Here is a 21,011-nt window from a genome sequence, read left to right as displayed (position 1 = left end):
GCCTACCTTTCTTCATTTCAACACATTTTGATTTTTTTTACAGTAGGAAATCTTGAAAGTCCGTGACTTCCTGTGGCTGCATGCTGTGCTCAGCGGGAAGCACTCACTGCAAGCCTAAACAACGGTCAGAGTGTAATGTTTTGTGATCATACTTGCAGAGGGCTCTTCTTCTGCTCCCCACATTGAGGATCTTCTCAATGTTGATATGCATTGAAGTATAAAGTGACTTAGGGTATTCTGGGCTGTATGGTCATGTTCCAGAAGCATTTACTCCTGACGTTTTGCCCACATCTATGATAAGCATCCTCAGAGGTTGTGAGGTCTGTTGGAAACTAGGCAAGTGGGGTTTGTATATCTGTGGAAGGTTCAGGGTGGGAGAAAGCACTCTTGTCTGCCTGAGGCAAGTGTGAATTTCAAAGCATGTGGACAATTTCAACAGAAAGGAGGAAACCATGAAATTAAACAAAATCTGGCTACCAGTATTAAAAAATCTAAAATAAGGAGAGTAAATAAAGAACAACACTCAGAAGACAGAGGAATTCCAGACAAGAAACAATCAGAGCCTGTTAACACCTCCCAACAAAAGATTCCCCCAGGTAGGAAGCAGCCAGGCATTGAAGCTGCAAGGCTATTCAATGCTAATCAAGCTGGCCAATTGCAACATTCACACTTGCCTCAGGCAGGCAAGACTTCTTTCTCCCACCCTGGACCTTCCACAGATATATAAACCTCACTTGCCTAGTTTCCAACAGACCTCACAACCCTTGAGGATGCCTGCCTCAGGGGAAAACATTAGGAGAGAATGCTTCTGGAACAAGGCCATATAGCCTGGAAAATTCACAGCAACCCAGTGATTCTGGCCATGAAAGCCTTGGACAACATATTGACTTAGGGTAGGTGGAGGACCCCCAGACAATATCTGACAGGAGTTATTGCCCTCCCAGATAGACAAGAGGACACCATCTACCTTTTTCTCCAAGCTGCAGAAGTGATATTCCACCCTCTCCCAGCAACTAAATGAGTATGTGTCATGAAGCTTCATTGTATGGGAAGGGCAAGCATTGCATTGGGGAGTACTGAATGCCTATTTGCATAGTTAACTTTCAAACATATAGACCTAAACAACTCCAAATTATGTGAATGTATGTTGTCAACAGGATTCTAGTCTTAGTGTGTTTCTTATAAGACTATATCACTTCCTATTCCCACCTCTGCCATGCCATGATTTCTAGGGACCTATGTTTGGGGTCAGATGCCAAATAGTCTGGCTCTGATGAAGCTTTTTCTCTATAGGTGCCTCCCTTATAAAATCCACCCTCATTTCCTAACAGAGCTTGAGACCAGAGACTGCAACATGGCTGTACCTGCAGAAAAGACACGCGTGGAGAGTGTGGAACTCATTCTGCCTCCACATGGCAACCATCAAGGAAACACCTTTGGAGGACAGATCATGGCTTGGATGGAGAATGTGGCCACAATAGCAGCGAGGTGGTGTGCTTCTTTATCTTCTTTATTTTTTGTAATAAAACTATTCATGATGTTGGTGGTTTGCTGCTGGATTTGCCACTCATAGTTTCACTGCAGAACTTTGAAAGACATCATATCAAAGCTGTTCTTTGAAAGACATCATATCAATGACATCTATCATATGTAAAAATGTGTAATGTTACTTTTTTTAAAAAATCATTTTTATTGAAGATTTTTTTAATACACAAATAATAAGAAAAAAGGAGAAAAGGGGGAGGAAAGAAACAAAGACAGGAAAAAAAACAAAAAAAAGTGCAGGGGGGGGACAGAGGTATGAGGAGGGTTTGTGAGGTAAGTTTCTTTGTTGGTAGAGATGTCATAAAGTTCCTTCCCACAATTCTTGATTTTTGAGGGGGGAATAATTACAGTTTGTTTTTTTTTTGTTTTTTTTTTGAAGAAGGGATGATTGCAGTTTCTGATCTGGGGGTTTTCTCCTTCTTAGCTATTATATTTTTAGTTTTGATCTTCCTTGGGTTTTCTAGCTCTTATTTTCGCTACCTATGCTTGTATCTTTTCTTGTTTTTAGGTAATCTTCCAGGTTTGACCAGTCTCTTTTCTTTTATTGGTTTGCCTTGATGGTTTCTCATCAAAAATGTTAGCCTATCCATGTTCTTTATCTCCCGTATCTTTGTTGTCCATTGTTCTGTGGTTGGTATCTGGGATGATCTCCATATTTTGGCAAAAACAATTCTTGCTCCTATAACCAAATAGTTTAGTATCTTTTCCTCGTTTTTATTTAACTTCATGTTTGTTAGACCAAGGAGATATAGTGTAATGTTACTTAAAGACATGTTGAAAATACTATTTGCCTGCACGTATTCAATATTTACTTAACAGCAGAATTTAGGAATGTAAATCCATAGAGAAAGAGAGAGCGCAGCTAGCAAAGGACCATCAAGCTCCAAGTCTTTTACATTGAATATTGGGCTAATGCTATTGTTTAATATTGCTTAAGAACAGTATTACTTAATTCAATACCAAACTATTACTATTGTTTCAAATGTTGAACTATTGCTATTTCTTATTATAAAGTAAGCAGCAAAAGCTGAAATCATGTTGGCTTCTTCTGGCTGAGAATAGATAAAAAACTATCCTCCCAACTAATTGTCTTCCATCTCTATGTGGATTGGGAGACAAAATGATGGAACAATCTGAAGTATTTGTCCTTAGGTAGTTTTCATTTCATCCCAGGTATAGGAGTTAAATTGAGGAGAACCTTTTAAACTCCATTAAACTTTGATAAGGTGAGCAGTAAGTGGCATTGTGAAGCCCATATATGCATGACCAATATAGCTCATTTCCCTTCGGGCTACAAGTTGTTTAATACAGCCATGCTGATGAACCTGTAGGTGGTTGCAGGAAAGGCTGCTTTGAGCCACGCAAGTTGGACTGAACTCATCTGAATTGTAGTCAAACACCACAAAATTAAGTGCTATTTCACGTGGCTATATTTTGGATGTATTCTATGTCCTCATAAACATAGTTACCAGTTGGTGTTGCTGAAAGTTGGTGTTGCTGAAATAAAGTTGGCCAACATTATAACTCTTATTCCTTAGAATTACACCTTTAATATTTTACTAAATTGAGACATAAATGCACATTGGAATGCTTGGAATTTTCCCCCATCATGGCTGCATTTTATCAAGAGACACAGGAGCAGAAAAAACTGGACCTGAATTGGTTCATATCTGGCCACTGACTGTGCTTTTTAACACATATCTCCACAGTAACTTACCCTCTTTCCCGCAACAGTAGTAAACTTCTTTCCTAAGGGAAGTCTGGTCAGATCCATTGTCCTTGAACTTCTGACAGATGTCCATAATTCTTATTATTCCATATTTAGTTTAGTTTTTAAATTGGCTCTACTCTTTCTTTCTATTCTTTTCTGTTACTCGTGTACTTTATTGAACGTCCCTTTGGCAGGCAGAAAAACAATTAGTAAATACCTTAAAAAGATGAACTGGATAGGCAGAACTAACACATACACATACACATACACACACACAGATACATAATTGTGAGTCTGTCTGTCTGTCTGTCTAGGTATCTATCTAACCACACAGATGATCCACAAGTATATAAGTACAAGTATTAAGAGGGAATGGAGCCCCCTGTGGCACAGCAGATTAAACTGCTGAGCTGTTGAACTTGCTGACCAAAGGGTCAGTGGTTCGAATCCGGGGAGCAGGGTGAGCTCATGCTGTTAGCCACAGCTTCTAGCAGTTCGAAAACATGCAAATATGAGTAGATCAATAGGTACTGCTCCAGCGGGAAGGTAACAGCACTCCATGCAGTCATGCTGGCCACATGACCTTGGAGGTATCTACAGACAACACCGGTTCTTCGGCTTAGAAATGGATATGAGCCCCAATCCCCAGAGTCGGACATGACCAGACTTAATGTCAGGGGAAAACCTTTAGCTTTACTATTAAGAGGGGAAAAAATGTAATGAGGCAGAACACTTTAGCAATGGTTCTGCCTATGGAACTGATCAGGTTTAACTCCTACTGCATAGCTTGGAGGCTACAAGTTGTTACACAACTGCCTCCAGAAGCGGTTCAAACTTTAATATGCTATGATTCTAGTATAGCATCTAATTAATTCATCTGCCAGACTCCTTACCTATCTCCTTCTGGCTTGCAGAGCTGGTCTCCTTTTGGCACGGTGCTTCTGTCTAGCCTCAGTCCTGCTTCCCCGACAGTTCTTGATATAGTAGGTGGCAAATCAGTGGTTTGGCCATCATTATTCCTTTGAAAGCAAAGCAGTGGTCCTTTTCAATGGCCATTTCATGAGTGCATATCTCCAATTTAAACAAGCTCTCATTGAAAAAGATGGGTAGAAAGGTTGCTGATCTTTTGGTTGCCCAGAGCTTGAAAAAGTTGCTTCAGGGCCAACAATTCCCAGAATTTTATTTGATGTGCACTGCTTTGAGTCTCCCCAGGGGTGGGAAAAGCGGTATATAAATGCAATAAATAATAATAAATAATAATAATTTCCTAGCAGAAGCATGTCTTTGTTTTACATTTTACCTTCTCTTTCTGGTAAGTTGATTGTGCATAGTCCTTGCCCTCTAACAAGCAGGATCCCAGTCTCCTAGAAAGTATTAATCCAAAATCATTCACTTCAACTGGAGACAAGCTAAATGTTCTCTCCTTCAGGTGGCGCTGTGTCCATAAAATTTAGGAATTCAGGTTATAAATTTGTGATGAAAGAAAAGGGGGGGGGGGAGAGATTGTCTCGCACTCCCTCAGTGATGGAAACTCAAAGTTTCGTGACTGACAGAGACATTCTCAGTCACAAGGGGCCTGAGGAAATCTAGCTGGTCTTATAATCTAGACTTGAGCCTTGCTGTTTCACATAAACAAAAATTGGGTTGTTTGGGGAAATGACAACTGAACTACATCTGCAAGAGGATGACCTGTTACTAATGGTGTTTTCAGACAAAGCTTTCACTCTGTAGTTGCACTGCCTGGTTCAAAAAGTTCACCAGGGGTCAATTTGTAGCTCTCCCATGTCTTCCTGCTGGTTCTGTCACTTTTCATAACCACAACCAACCTGATAAAGACGGAGGACAAAATAGCTGCTTGAACTCTTTGTATTACTAACACTAGGAACTAATAAAGTTACTGCTAGGACTGAAATTTTGAGAACCCCCCAGCCATTCTGGGTTTCGTAGCCGCAAAAATAATGTTTCCAAGCTCTACTAGGAGTCTTTCGTGTGGAAACACCCCAATTCATGATAATATTTGAGTGGTCTGTTCTATAAAAGTGAATGGATAATGTATACAGGTCTGGATTTTGTAAAATTCTTGGCATATTCTCAAATCTGTTTCTCTTTTCTCCTGTAGCCGATTGTGTCATTCACATCCTACCCTGAAGACAATAGAAATGTTCCATTTTCGGGGACCATCTCAAGTAGGAGACCGCCTTCTCTTTAAGGCTATTGTCAACAATACATTCAAGTACAGGTCTGTCTTTTCATCCTCTACAGCCGCTCTCCCAAATGTAGTGGACTCCAGATGATGTTAAGGATGAACTCCTATCAGCCTCAGCCATTGTAGCCCATGATCAGGGAAGATGGGAATTGTAGTCTAAATCATCTGGCAGACATCTTGCTGTGGAAGGTCACTTCAGAGCTCAGAAGAAATTGTACCTCATTTTCTTAATGAAATTATTCTATGATTCTCAGTAGAACAGATGCAAAATCATTTAAGCAGATGCTTGGAAGGGATAACATTCTTAAAATGGGGCATGGAAATGATTTCATAAGTGAGAGACCTCTAAAAGTCATCACAGTTGTGAGTATTTTCAGATTTAGTCAAGCGATAGATCTCAAGTCTGTGAAGAAACAAGTCAGCATATGTCCTTTTAAAATTATACATTAATGAATTCAGATAAAGTGATAGTTCTACAAGAAGCAGAGATAACAAAATAGCCCTTGTATTTTAGTTATTGTTTATTACTGCTGTTCACAGTGAATTGTACTGGGATGCTTACCTGGTATTATTTGTGTTGGTGTTGCTGATTTCACTGTTACTGTGATACCATTACTCTTAAGACAAGCTAGTCATAAATGCTGTAACATTTAACTAGTAGCATCTATAATCCATAAGATGTATTTCATACTAAGTTGCATGCAAAATGGATTCCCAACCCCCAAAACATTTTTTTAAATCTGGAAAAATGTTTTGGATGTCATCCAAAGTGTAAAAATCAGGTCACAGTCGGTTCATAGATGTACACTTTGGAGAATAAAATACAAAAATCCCAAGTGTTTGTTCAGGAGGTACTCAAAGTAGCTATCCAAACCCAATTGCCTTTGTTTTAATACCATTCAGTAATGCATCAACTTTGTCAACTCTGTGATCAAGCATGTGGCTCTGTACAGCATAACAAGCAAGGCAAATAGTTTGAACGATCATATAGATGTACGCATTTAGAATTCTGTAGTTTCAAAAAGTTGTTCTTCATTCCAGCATGGAGGTCGGAGTGTGTGTAGAGGCCTATGGACATGAAATGGAAGTCAGTCGAAGACACATAAACAGTGCTTTCATGACCTTTGTAGTTTTGAATGAAGTGGGCCAACCACGAACACTCCCTTTGTTGAAACCAGAACCAGGGGTAAGAAGCAGAAAATGCTACTGAGTTGATCCAAAAGGGATTATCAGTGGTCTTGAATCAAATGTGTAGGCAAAATCTGCTTTCTTTTTGGGACCATGTTGAGAATATGATTCATGTACTCTTGAAAGACAGAAAAATTGCTTTGAGAAGTTTCATAGACATATGAGAATCTTGATTTAAAGGCCTGGCTTCATACTTGACAGATAATTACAGCTCAGCAAGTTTATTTCCTGCTGCAGTGCATTGTACAGTGCACAGACATGAGTGCCATCCTTGTCAGATGAAAAACTTTTAAGGTTCAAATTAAATATGACCAGCAGTCATGGGTATTTTCTAGCTCTCCTTTTAAAGTTACTTCTGAACTCTGGCGTGTCACCTTAGAGTCTCCATACACTCTGTCAAAGGATGTCTTATTCATGTCTTATGCATCTTTTTTCTTATTTCTCTTTAACAGGATGGAGAAAGGCGGTTTAAAGAAGCTAGCGCTAGGCAAAAAATTCGACTTGACAGGTAGGTGGCAAAAAATTATTGTCCTGACACCTTACTTACAATCAGTTCTCCCCTTTCTGCAAAGTACTGTTTAGACTTGAGCTTTTGTAAAGGTTTTAATGACTGTATAGTAAAGGTAAAGGTTTCCTTTTCACATTAAGTCTAGTTGTGTCCAACTCTGGGGGTGTTGCTCATCTCCATTTCTAAGCCGAAGAGCTGGTGTTATCCCTAGACATCTCCAAGGTCCCACCTTCCTGCCAGAGTGGCACCTATTGATGTACTCACATTTGCATGTTCTCAAACTGCAAGGTTGGCAGAAGCTGGGGCTAACAGCAGGAGTTCGCCCTGCTCCCCAGATTTGAACCGACGACCTTTTGGTCAGCAAGTTCAACAGCTCAGTAAGTTCAACAGCTACGCCACCAGGGACTGCGTGGTTTTTTCTATATTTTTACTACATTATTTTTAATCTATTTTTACTATGCTATTTCTCCCCATGGGGCTTTTCTGAGATAGAATCATATTTATACATAGGTAATGGATTGTGTTTCCATTCTCTTGCCTGGCTCTGCAAAAGGACTAGGGCAGCATTCTTGGATACTGTCAGCACATCCCAATACAGTCAGAATCATCATCATCATTTAATTACTTATTAATCGCCCTCCATCCACGATGCTCTAGGCGATTTACAAGATAAAATTGTAAAGGATAAAAATACATACATACAAATATTGATAAAATTAACATAGATTAAAAGCTCTAGTAAAGAGCCAGGTCTTGAGTGCTAGGGTAAAAGGCCCTAACTCATGCATGGCTCTCATGTAGGGCGGCAAGGCATTCCATAAGGCAGGGGCAGAAATAGAAAAAGCTCTGCGTCTGGTCCTTTCCAAGTGCACTTCTCTAGGACTTACATAAAGTAAGTCTCGTTGGGATGGTCGTTGCGACCTCCGATGATGGGAGAAGGAGAGATGGTCCCTAAGGTACGATGGGCCCTGACTGTAAAGAGTTTTAAAGGTCAGAACTAGCATCTTATATAGACCACGGTAATCAGTTGGAAGCCAATGCAGAAGAGCAGAAATTATTGAGAAATACTCAAGTTTCTGTCTACATGTGGATCTAACCCAGCAAAAACACACATGGGACACAGAGAGAAAAGTTATGCTTATCCTACACATTAGTTTTACACTTCTAGCTACTCTCCTTGTATTATTCATAACAGATGGAAAAAAGTATACATAACTGGGTGGTCCCCTGAGCAAGTCAGATTTTGTCAGCCTTGGAGGAAGGCAGTGGTAAACCTCCTCTGTATAAATCTTACTTTCTCTTTATAAAGTCCCTTCAAGCCAATTCTAGCAGAAGTCGGAGTTGATTTAAAGGCACATGACAATAAGAAAGCAGCTAGTGAGAGTGTTGAACAGCTTTGACTGACTAGGAGATCTTGTTGGCCATCAAAGTGCCTTATCGTTAGAAGGCAGACATTTCCACATCTTGGGGAGAAGGGATTCTCAATATTATAAAATATTGGAAGCTACATGATTTATTAGCTGAAATGTGAGGTATGTGTAGGTGTGTGACTTTACTTATGCAACCCAGTGTTTTTTATGCCTATGTGCCAAATCTTCAAAATGTTGAAATCAGCAAAGGTTAGGGGATGAAGACTGAGGTGCTTGGCTCAGGAAAATACATTTAATCAACCCCAACGGATTCTGGGACTCAAACCTAGCTTGAAGCAACACTTTTAAACAATCTAGCTCTGACAACCGATAGTTCGAAGCAAGTACTAAATATTTATATATTACAGTTCTATATTGTTCCATTCTTGAGGAGCTTGATTAAGATAGCATAAGGGATTCATTCTTTCCTCCATACCTTGTTTGCTTACTAATTATGAATAGGTGCTTGGCGCATGCTCCAAAAGACATTTTCTTTTCTTATTCACATTCTGGAGCTGAATTGTAGCATTGCAAATGGACTGACTTTAATAAACTTTGGAATAGGAATATGAAAAGAAGCATGAACAGACAGCTTGAATGGACTCCTGTCAGTCAGTATCTAAAAACCTTATGAGCTATATTAACTCCAGTCTCTCAGTTCTGGAGTTTTTATGTGGGAATTGGTGATATGCTTGTCAACATTTCTCCAGTGAAATGAAAGGGAAGCTCTCTCTCTCTCTTTTAAAAAAAGATTGCTAAGATATTAGAAAGACATATCCTACACTATAATAACACAAAATAATATCACAAAATGTGTCAAGATTGCTGGAAGGAGGCAGAATACAGCAAAGACCATCACAGCAAAAAAGAGAGAGAGAGAGAGAGAGAGAGAGAGAGAGAGAGAGAGAGAGAGAGAGAGAGAGAGAGAGATACTGTCTAATCCAGGCATGAGCAAGCTATGGCCCTCCAGGTGTTTTGGACTTTAACTCCCATAATTCCTAACAGCCGACCTGGAGGGCCGAAGTTTGCCCATGCCTTGTCAAATCATTAGTGTTTCATTTAGTTCAGCTAAATTATATTCTACAACTGCCAGATTTCGTACGTCAGTTTGCCCAATTATGGTGCTTCTGGGAGCTAGAGTCCAAAAAGGTAACTTTTCCAAGTTTTAGTTTTTAATAGCAAGACTTATGAAAAAGATAAAACTCAAGGGAAGAAAACATTTTTATGGAAGAACTGAAAAGCAAGAGGCAAGCATTCAGTAAAAATGAAATAAAGTTCTCTCCTTTCCTGCTGCATGCCCCTCTGTTTCTTTGTTCTTTGGTCTGTTTCTTTGTTCTGCAGCAAGTCTTCTTTTTCAAGCAAATCTTTTCAGCACCATGCTACATTTTCCTTCCATTTCTGCCTTGCGGTGACATCAGAGCCCCCTCCAGTTTGCCTCCTGTTATGTCACTAAAACCTCATAGCGTATTTATAGCCTTGTTGTTCGGTTGTCTCTAATTCATAATTTATTATAGAACACAGACAGAGACCACATGCATTATCCTTAAGGCCACGGTTCTCGGGGCATTAATGCCAGATCAATGCACTCTCTTGAGAGCAGGGAGAGAGGGCAGGCTTGAGGAGGAAATAAGAGCAACGAAACACGGTGGGATAGAGTATCACAAACATGGTAAAAAGAGTGCTCTGGCTTAGGAGTTCATAGCATCTTCTTTTTAGGAGAATTCCCCCACTACTTTGACATCTATGTTGCTTTGCAGTTTCTCTCTGTTGTTGTCATGTACCTGCTTGTAAACCACAGCTATATCCTTCTGTCTGGAGAGTGTAGCAGATGGAGCAGTAAACTGAGCTGCAAGACAGTTTAATTTATCCTAATGGTGTTGGGACTTCTGTAATGGGAAGGAGAGTGAGACCAGACATCTGGGATTTGAAGACAAAACTTGGAAAAGTTACATTTTGGACTTCCAGAATCCCACAGCCATTGTGTTTTCTGCCACCACAAGGCTTTTCCATATTGGTCTAAAGAATTCTTGCAATAAAACTTATTCAGTTTTGCTGTTGTTATCACCTGTGTGTCCACTGGTTTCATTCGTCTAGGACTCATCTAAAAGTTTTTAAAAATCAGGAAGCATTTCACTGAAGTGATCTGTAGATTCAACAGACAATTTTTCTTCTCTGAATCTTTACACAAACTTAGAGTTGTAGTGCAAAAGTGCTATTTCACTAATGCACTCTAGTATAACATCACAATAACTTTAAACAAAAGATTTTAAAGGGAAAGTGGGAAAGTGAATACTACCTTATTATGTCTTAGAATTGACTGTTGTATTGGATTTAGGTGCTCAGGGTGATTTAAAAGAGGATGTTAAATGTTTGCCTTAAAGTTATTCTTCAAGTTTGTTTTGTGTTAGGACTGGTTTTGTAGGATGCAGATGCACGAAACCTGTTCATATTCATTTCTCAAGTGCTTCAAAAATAAAATAGAAGTACTGCATTTTACCCCATAAACCACAGTACAGAAATAGAATAGAGCTATGTTTGCTGACTTGCAATCTAAATAATACATGTAACTTAGCATTAATATCTGCCTGGATGCACCATTTATGACTTTGGGACTCTATGATGTTCAGGCCTGTATTAATACATGAGCACCTTCTGTTATGGAGAGGAATATGGGGACGTTCTGTTCCTGGAGAAGTGATATGTGGGTGGATGTGTTATCTCTGAATCTTCTTGTTCAGCTTATTTGTGAACATTGTCCTGCCTGATCATTTTGCCATCCAGATTCTCAATTTCAAATAATTCTAGTTTTGTGACTTGGGTGAGACCTTTATTATTTAGTACTTTGGACCCTTCTTGCCCTGTCATCTTGAAGATTTTAGATAGTGGCTATCATTGAAATCTCTGTGGCTTTCCTTATCTTAGGTCATGAGAATGAGATTGTTAAGGAGTGAGGACAGTTGAACAAAGGCCAAGGGAGCTTTTGGTTCTCAGTGTAAGTTTGTGCCTCTTGGATCTAAGACTAGTACTGGTTCCAGAACAACCATTCATGTTACCCGGCTGAACCAGATACTAGGTCATTCCTTTGTTTTTATTTCAGGACATTAAATTGACCTATGTGGGGGACGAATGCATAAAGTTACATTAGCAGTTTCTGAGAAGCAGTCTTCTTGATCCATAGGAGGCAATGGAATGGACTGAAGATCAAGAGTCAAATTGAACTGATGTCTGCTAGTCTTATTCATGGCACATGCAGACTGGCAAAAAAACTAGAAGGAACAAACAGGTGCATGCTGATGACATGTTAGCTGGCAAAGAAGTCTACTTCTTTGAAAAATAAGAGCCATACCGTGACACTTGATATGAACATGTTGTGCCCCCCATGTTAGAGTAAAAGGGGTTATGCGCCCTGGTATCCTAGGTTTTAAGCTAGCCCACTGCTGCTTCAAACTGGGATCTATGGATTCCTAGTTATTTTCAATTCAATGGCACTTCGATCTCTAGCTTTCTTAAAATGTAACTTAGTTCATTTTAGGCTCTTTGCTTCTTTACCCTTGGGAATTTTGTGAAAACAATTATTAAAGACCAAAAAGGAAGATCTTCTGTCCTCTTTCCCAGTTTGCTAATTTGTTTCAGGATGTTTACCCTCTAATCATACAACACGTCGTCCTGTCTTATAAAAACAGGCTGTTATTGTTTTAATCACTTTCTCTTTCGATTGGGCATGTGAATTTCCACTTTTTCCTTCCAAGTTGGTTGTGTGAAATTTTACCTCCAAATAGGCTTCATTCGACTTCTTTTTGCTAATGGCTCTTTGTTATTGTTATGTGCCTTCAAACAGACTCTGAATTACGGCAACCCTATCATAGGGTTTTGTCAGTAAAAGGATTTATTCTGAAGAGACTTGCCATTGCCACCCTTGGGATGTGCCCAAAGTTATCCATTAAGTTTCTATGGCTGAGAAGCGATTCAAACTCAGACAACATTTAATTCTGCACATAAAAAGAGAAATTGAAGTTTCTATCTTATATAACCAGCTTATCACAAGTGACTTAATTCACAATCTTAAACCAATATGTTTCTTGTGAAAATGGTGACCCTTATTATTAATGCATTGACTGTGGAACCAAAACCTGTGTAGACTTCCCAAATCACATTTAAATTGTGGTGCTCATTGTACTATTGCCCTGTCTGATGTGCCATCACTGCTGAACTGATAAAATTCCTGTGTTTTTATTGCTGATATTTGGTTCAAATCTACCCAGGTGGCTATTTCTAAAGTACTAAAAATAAGACATGTTATTTCTTGTAGTTTCTGGGGAAAGTCATGTTCCGAACACATCGGCGGCTTTCTTTTTAAAAGATATTTAAAATAAGTCTTTTAAAAATTACCTCCTGTTGACAGTCAACTTTATGATGAATGCATTCTTTTGCTTTCTACAGAAAATATGTCATTTCCTGTAAGCATACAGAAGTACCTTTGTCTGTACCTTGGGATGAAAGTAACAAGGTAAAGTAAATTTTGAGCTGTCCTGTTGCCACATGAATTGCAAATGTTTGCCTGATGTGGCTGTAGATTTAGGTGCTTTGTGTTTAGGGCAGGTCCCCCAAATGCAATTTACCTTCAAATGTCTTCTTCCAATGCTGTATTTCATGAGACTTCAAATCCTGTGCAGTAATATCTGGAAGAAGGTGTATGGCTATGCTCCTATCGATAGGGTGAGAATCCTGTACCAAAGCTTTCCCATGTGGTCTGAACCTGGACTCTCTTATAGAAAGTAACTAGAAATACTATTGATGAAGAGCCATCCATTGTGGGTTCTGTGGCTGAAAATTTGCCATCCCACTCACACCAAATTTGTCCACCCTGGGTCTAGTAAATGTATAGACAATAAGATTTTGACAGAAGGGGAAAGAGCATTGGAAGCAGGAACAGAAGAGGACGGCCAGTTATATCATACTTTCTTTGCTTGTGGGTAGAGATGGAAATTCTGCAGCCCTCCTTACGTTGCTGAACTGTAGCTCCCATAAGCCTTAGCCAGGATGATCTACGGCAAGGAATGATGGGAATGGCTATTCAGTCACATTTACAGAGGTTTACAAGTCTCATCCTCACTCCAAGTAGTTCTCACTAATTCCTTGCACTTGCCTTCCTGTAATATCTAGAGAAATGTGATGAAAACATTACATGTTCTGCTGAAATCCTCAAAGCTAAAAAAATCTCTGACTCCACAAGCATTCAATGAAATTCAACACCAATGCCAAATTTTAGATGACATTCATGTCCTCCCATCACCCATGATGGTCATTTATTTCTAGAGTACTTGACATATCCTAGGTGTATTGATAAACCTTCCTGCCTACAGACATATAATTTAAATACGATAAAGGTAAGAGGACAGAGTGACAAAGGAATAAGAAACGCTCATGCACTGATAAATAAATTCAAAAGGGAATCATAAGTTGTCATTGTACGCTGTATTTTCTTGTGTTTCTAATGCAGGTTTATCTCAGTTTCAACAATGTTACTGCACTGAAGACATTAGTAGCTAAAGCCAACTGGGTGCTTGCATCTGAAAGAGAAAAGGTAGCTAGTCCTATCTTCAAGTAGCTTTATTCAGCCTGCCCAATTTATCCAAGTGCCAATGCCATCTCAGCCGCTTCAATTATTGCATAAGGAGGAGACTTTACAATTTACAAATGCAGAGAGCATTTTGTTGGGACATTCTGAGGGTTGTAGGTCAGAAAGGTTAAAATTTACAAGTTCTGCTCAGGCATGGTTTCCAACGCTCAATTGTGTCAAATTTGAGATGTTGGAATGCTTGTTTCCATAGTTGAACAAAACAAAACAAAACACACCATACATAAAACATGGTAAACTACATGTGTGTGTGCATATTAGCATTTGTGCTCATCTCCAAAGATCCTCTTATATAACATTATAGTGCATCTCAAAGGTTCATCTTCTGTCTCCCCCTAAATTTTGCAATGCTGTGCTATTACAGAAAATTGCATCTTCCTCTCCACCAGCTGAGATTTATGCTTCTTCTTTGCATATCACCCACAATATGATGAAAACCCCATTATCTCTTATATTTAAGGCTATCTCTGCTGCCCTTACATTTTCAGGGATATTGCTTGATGTCACTACTGCCTATAAAGGTATAAATCCAGTTGCTAGTTGTGCTATAGTAGGCCCATTGAATCAATGGGATTTATAGAAGTATCCACTTAACCATTTAGCAGTTGATTCAGCAAGTCAACTCCAGTTGAGCCCAAGCACTGGAGTGTTGAGAGAGAAGGTCTCTTTCTCTTGGTTGCCAACCTGTGTGTCCCCAGGTGTTTTGGCCTTCCCAGAAATCCCCACCAGTTTACCAGCTGTTAGGACTGATGGGAGTTGAAGGCCAAAACATCTGGGGACTCACAGATTGAGAACCACTGCTCTTGAGGGAAAGGCACAATCTTGAATGATTCCAGAAAAGTATCATTGAATGATTTCATCCCTATCTAAATCCAGTTGTATAACCCCTAGAAATCATCTAAACTTTGCAAACACTGCTGCATTTCTAAAGATTCATTTCTAAGGTTGACTTAATCTTAGTTGACTGGACATTGGATACTTGTTGGGGGTAAACCAGATTTCTAACTGGAGCCGGCTATAGGGAGCACACAATGCCCCTATTAAAGCAGCTCCACTGGCTGCCGATAAACTGCCGGGCCCAATTCAAGGTGCAGGTTTTGACCTATAAAGCCCTATACGGCTCGGGCCCTACCTATCTCCGTGATCGCATCTCCTCCTATGAGCCAGTGCGGACCTTGAGATCATCCGGGGAGGCTCTTCTCGCGCTCTCCCCACCGTCTCAAGTGCGGCTGGTGGGGACGAGGGAACGAGCCTTCTCGGCAGTGGCCCCCCGGCTCTGGAATGCACTGCCAAAAGAGATCAGGCAATCCCCTACATTATCCAATTTCCATAAGGAACTGAAGACCTGGTGGTGTCGGCAGGTTTTTGAGTACTTACATTGGAATACCGCCGATTTCTGGGCCTGAATATATTGCACAAGATTTCTCTAGCCTAAAATGATACATTTGGATTTATGGTTCCCGTCCCCTTGATCAGGTCATGTAAGTGTTATTTATTGCTATAATTGTATTATTTTACTTTGCTTAATCATGTGTCATTATGTTGCTATGTAATGTTAGTGTTGTTTTTATTATTGGAAACCACCCTGAGTCCCATCCGGGAGATAGGGCGGTATATAAATAAAGTTTTTATTATTATTATTATTATTATTATTATTATTATTATTATTATTATTATTATTATTATTATAAATCTAGAGCAGCCGGTTTTTGAGCCCATCCACCACACCCTCTTGTGTACTTCCAGAAAGCACTCCTTTTCTCCTCTGTCTCATGCATGAACAGTGGTATGCTACACTTTGAATACTTTTAGGTGGAACAGTGATCAAGGTAATTTCTGTGGAAAGTTTCTGCTTAGTTTTAACCAGCTCTCTCTTCCTTTCTGTCACGGTACTCCTAAGGTCAAGATGTACATACTGGAGGAGGACACATTCCTCTCTATTCGGATAGAGATGACCATCTCTATCAATGCAATGGAAGCCTGCCTCTTGCTGTCAGATCTGCGACACAGACATGAATGGGATAAGCATTATGCGTAAGTGCCTGGATCAGAGAGGGATTGCTACCAGTGTTGTTTACTTAAAACCTAGATCCCTAGTAGCCTGTCTTACAACATGAAAAATGTTTATGCCCCAAGAGTGAAAATTCAGATCAAACTGGATTTTGTTTGCAACTTCATACTTGATGCCTTTTCTGTGCTCCTGCAGAGAACATATCATAACACAGATGTGAAAAGGAGCAGGCAACTGGCAACCCATGGGCCATATACAGGCCCTAAGACTGTTCTATTTCCTTACTGTATGTATGTATGTATGTATGTATGTATTTTATATTCTACCTTTCTCACAGCATGGGATACAAGGTGGCATAGACTTTATTTATTTATTTATTTTAAAAAGATTACATTTAAAAATTCTTAGTACAAAGGTGCTGCAAGTCGCTCCCTCAAGGAAGCATGCTTGCTCTATCAATGTTTAATATTTACACAAATGATCAGCCACTGCCAGAAGTTACAGAGTTTCATTTATGTCATCACCGCCCAAGCAGAGAGCTTTGAAATGGTTGAACAGAAGCTCTCTGAAGCTTTAGGTGCTCTTACTGTCTATTACAGGGAAAACAAGTTGATTCCTAATCCATCTAAAACACAGACGTGTGCTTTTCACCTTAAGAACAGATAAGAACCTCGAGCTCTGAGGATTACCTGGGAAGGAATCCCATTGGAGCATTACAGTACACCAAAATACTTGGGAGTTACCCTGTACCCTGCTCTGACTTACAAGAAGCACTGCTTTACTATCAAGCAAAAAGTGGGTGCTAGAAATAACATCGTACGAAAGCTGACTGGCACAACCTGGGGATCACAACTTGACACCTGCCCTTGCACTTTGCTACTCTGCTGCTCAATATACATGCCCAGCATGGAACACATCTTACCACGTTAAAATCGTGGATGTGGCTCATGCCGCATTGTCACAGGATGTCTATGCCCCATACCACTGGAGAAATTGTACGGTTTTAGCCGGTAGTGCACCACCTGAAATCCGTCGGGAAGTAGCAGACAACAGTTAAAGGACCAAGGCCCATCCCCTTTTCAGAGATCAGCCAGCACACCAACACCTTAAATCAAGAAATAGTTTGCTAAGATCTATGGAGATACTAGCAGGAACACCTCAGCAAGCGAGTCCAAAAGTGGCAGACTAAAACCCGGAACCTCAAGCCATGATTGATACCGAATGAGATATTTCTCCCTGGGCACACAGAAGAGTGGGCAACTTGGAAGGCACTGAATAGACTATGTTCTGGCACTAAGAGATGCAGAGCCAAATGGGGCCACAAAGTGGAGTCCACGACATGTGAGTGTGAAGAGCAAACTACAGGACCACATATTGCAATGCAGTCTGAGCCCTGCCACATGCACAATGGACGACCTTCTTATAGCAACATCAAAGGCACTCCAAGTGCCCAGCTACTGGTCAAATGACATTTAGTATAATGCCAAGTTTTTGACTTTGTTTGTGTTTCTAAATACATTACATCTGTTCCCTCGATTCACTTCTGATATAATAAATAATAAAATAGTATAAAAGTTAAAACACAATTAAACTAAAATTCTATTTAAAAAGCACAAGTTAAAAAAGCAAGTTAAAAGCAATTTTAAAAGCATATATAAAATATAATGGGAACAACATCCCCTATTAAAAGGCTCAAAAGGCTGCAACACATTACGAATCAAATGCTCCCTTAAATAAAAAGAATTTTCCTGCTCTGATACAAAGACAGCAGGAAAGGGACCAACCCAACCTTTAGAGCTTCCTAGCTTCAGCGCAGCAACCAATAAGGCTTTCGTTTGTCTCCTTGCCAAATGTGCCTGTGATGGCAGTGGGGGGAAGAGAAAGGCCTTCCTTCCTGGCAGGCCACAGGCCTATACAGAAAGATATGGTATTTTAGACAGTCTGGACCCAATCCATGTAGGGCTTTAAAGATCACAGGAGACCTCTCCCTGCCCCCCCCCCCCCTTCAAAAGGAGGCAGTTCTCCTTTACCTTTGGCCAGGGAAGTCAGAGTTTATAGTCACATATCTCTTGATCACATATTGTTTGGATCATTATAATGTACTCTACACAGGACTGCCTTTGGAAAGTTCAGTGGGTCCAAAATGTTGCAGCTGGGTTATGAATTGGGGCAGTTTATAGGGTACACATACTGTAGTTCCCCTGCTGAAACAGCTCCACTGCTGCCAGTATGTTTCTGGGCAGAAATTCAAAGGGCTGGATATGATGGCTTGGGTCCAATTACATGCCTACTTTTGTCAAGTCTCTGAACATCTTCATCATCCCACCCTTTCCTATTTCTCATTTTTGTCTTACTAAAAAAAAAACCAACCCTTTTGCAGGAGCGCTGAACTTGTCCAGCAAGTAGACAAAGATGACATGATCTACCATGTAATTAGTCAAACTATGAGTGAAGAAAACAAGCCTCAAGACTTTGTCATCCTAGCATCACGAAGGAAGCCATGCAGCAAAGGGTATGTCCCCGTTCTAATTTTTAGTGTATCAGTTTTTCCACTGAATATGGTCCACCCATATCCATACAAGCCATGTTTATCTCAGGGAACCTTCTGAGGTTTTCCCTGAAGATTTTTTTTTGTAATGCCTCAAAACAAATGTCAAGAAGGAAACGCTCATAGCATTTTTATCATATTTTGGAAGTCAAACAAGGATGTGTTATTGGTTGTGGTGAGTATGGTGGATTAAGATAGGATAGTTTGCTTTATTTGCCCTAAACAGGTTTCTTTCTTTTCCAGTGATCCATATGTTGTAGCATTCAGATCCGTCACACTGCCAACACATCCGGCAAAGCCAGAGTACACTCGAGGAGAAACTCTTTGTTCTGGTGTCTGTATTTGGCAGGAAACAGATGAACTCAGCAAAGTAAGCATTTATCTTTCTAAGAGGTTAGCAGAGCAATGAATAACAATGGTTCAGTTTGGACATATTTTGAAACCATGGTTTAGAACACTGAAAATGCACCACTGGCTCATGCATTTCCACTTCCCCAAATATGAGTCACTTTTCTTTTCTTCAAGCATACCTTAACTTCCATTTATTGTGATATCAATACAGGGGCAAAATTATGGATGCTCACTAACAAACTTGGTTTGGAGAATAATGGCAACTGTAATGTGCCCACTCTTGGAAATGGTGGAGAAATTGGTATGTAAGGGAAAGAAGGAAAGGAAAATTGCACACTGTCTGTAGAGAGTGCTTTGTGTGTTCCAGCATGGCAGGGGGTTGGACTGGATGGCTCTTATGGTCTCTTCCAACTATAATTCTACACTTCTTGTCCCAATGACATTTGTCACAGCATAAAGCCAGGTTGCAGCCTTTTCCATAACGCCAGCGGTTGTTTTTTTTTTCGTTTTTTTTTTCCATGTCAGGAGCGACTTGAGAAACTGCAATTTGTTTCTGGTGTGAGAGAATTGGCCGTCTACAAGGACGTTGCCCAGGAGATGCCCGGATGTTTTGATGTTTTTACCAACCTTGTGGGAGGCTTCTCTCATGTCCCCGCATGGAACTGGAGCTGAGAGAGGGAACTCATCAGAGCTCTCCCCAGGTTGGATTTGAACCGGCAACCTTCAATTCAACAACCCAACCTTCAAGTCATCAGTCCTGCCGGCACAAGAGTTTAACCCACTGTGCCAGTGCCTTCTATATTTCAGCCGTCTCAGCCCATAAACCTGCTTTTAGAAGCCAATATTCAGTTCAACTCTCCAAGATATGCTTTATAGCAAAGCTGTGGCACCCTTCTCACTTTGTGGGCCAAATTTAACTCCTTTAGTGCCATGTTTCAGTGTGTTTGTGTAGGGGGACGGGGAAATCAAAGTTGCTCGATTTTATCTTAAAACTTGTATTGCCAGTAACTAAGCCTTCTGGAATGAAATGGGAGGAAGTCATATAAAAGTCAGGAAACCACCAAATAAGGATGTCATGAGGAAATCCAGAAGGTTGAATTCAGCCCCATGTTCTGAGTTGCCTCACTCTGCCCTTATAAGGAGATTTCATAAAATCATAAAATTGGAAGAGAGCACATGGGCCATCTAGTCCAACCCCCTGCCATGCAGGAAAAGCACAAAGTACCCTTACAGATGGCCATCCAGCTTCTGTTTAAAAGCATCTAAGAAAGTAATTGCCTCCTCTTTGTGCTGTAAACTGCTTTAGGAGTGTCATTCTGTACACCATATTTACTTTGACAATGCAGTGGATCCCTTTTTGTTATTTGTTGTTGGAATCTGTGCTCTTCACAACCCCTTACAGGTCACAGTAATGAAATAACAAGGTTCAGATTCCACCAGGATTTTCCTGACACTCCCTTCTCCATGGCAGGAAGCTTTTCATGTGGAGAAAAGTGTCTCAATACAGCAATAAGTGGCAGCAGCAGCAGTCTTTGCCATTCTGGCAGCGACTCTCACAGTTACTGCAGATGTGAAAATTACTTGCTAAATGCATGTGTGATACCACTGATTAAGTTTGGAAAGTTACTTTTTAAAAGTAATTAGTGCCATTTATAGTTTTGAGATGCTTATAATATGCACAGCTGGCTTGAGATGTTTGGGTGCTTTCAAAAAAGATGGTAAAAATAAATGAACTCATGGATTTGTCGCCCTTTAATAAACAAAAAGGATGGCACTTATAATCTTCATTTTGCTTATGAACAAATGAATGCTTGTTCAAACTAGGATTTCAAGACTAACTGCAGGCTGAGTAACCCTTATAGTAGAGCTGCGGTGGCGCAATGGGTTAAACCCTTG

At 40.1% G+C, this 21,011-nt stretch overlaps 1 protein-coding gene across 5 annotated transcripts in view; it reads left to right on the top strand.

Moving 5' to 3' along the window:
* Positions 1-21,011, top strand: part of acot11 (acyl-CoA thioesterase 11) — a 166,686-nt gene that overhangs the window by 143,829 nt on the left and 1,846 nt on the right. For all 5 annotated transcript variants that reach the window (XM_008109397.3, XM_062979602.1, XM_062979603.1 and 2 more), the window contains 9 exons: positions 1,332-1,488; positions 5,376-5,495; positions 6,504-6,648; positions 7,103-7,158; positions 13,008-13,074; positions 14,068-14,151; positions 16,106-16,239; positions 18,597-18,728; positions 19,008-19,134. In XM_008109397.3, coding sequence (XP_008107604.1) covers positions 1,332-1,488; positions 5,376-5,495; positions 6,504-6,648; positions 7,103-7,158; positions 13,008-13,074; positions 14,068-14,151; positions 16,106-16,239; positions 18,597-18,728; positions 19,008-19,134 — 1,022 coding nt within the window. The remainder of the gene's footprint in view (positions 1-1,331; positions 1,489-5,375; positions 5,496-6,503; positions 6,649-7,102; positions 7,159-13,007; positions 13,075-14,067; positions 14,152-16,105; positions 16,240-18,596; positions 18,729-19,007; positions 19,135-21,011) is intronic.

This window comes from Anolis carolinensis, chromosome 4 (assembly GCF_035594765.1).
Source record: "Anolis carolinensis isolate JA03-04 chromosome 4, rAnoCar3.1.pri, whole genome shotgun sequence".
Classification (NCBI taxonomy): Eukaryota; Metazoa; Chordata; class Lepidosauria; order Squamata; family Dactyloidae; genus Anolis; species Anolis carolinensis.
The sequence above is the reverse complement of the archived record's forward strand: the minus strand, read 5'-3'. Positions and strand labels throughout refer to the sequence as shown.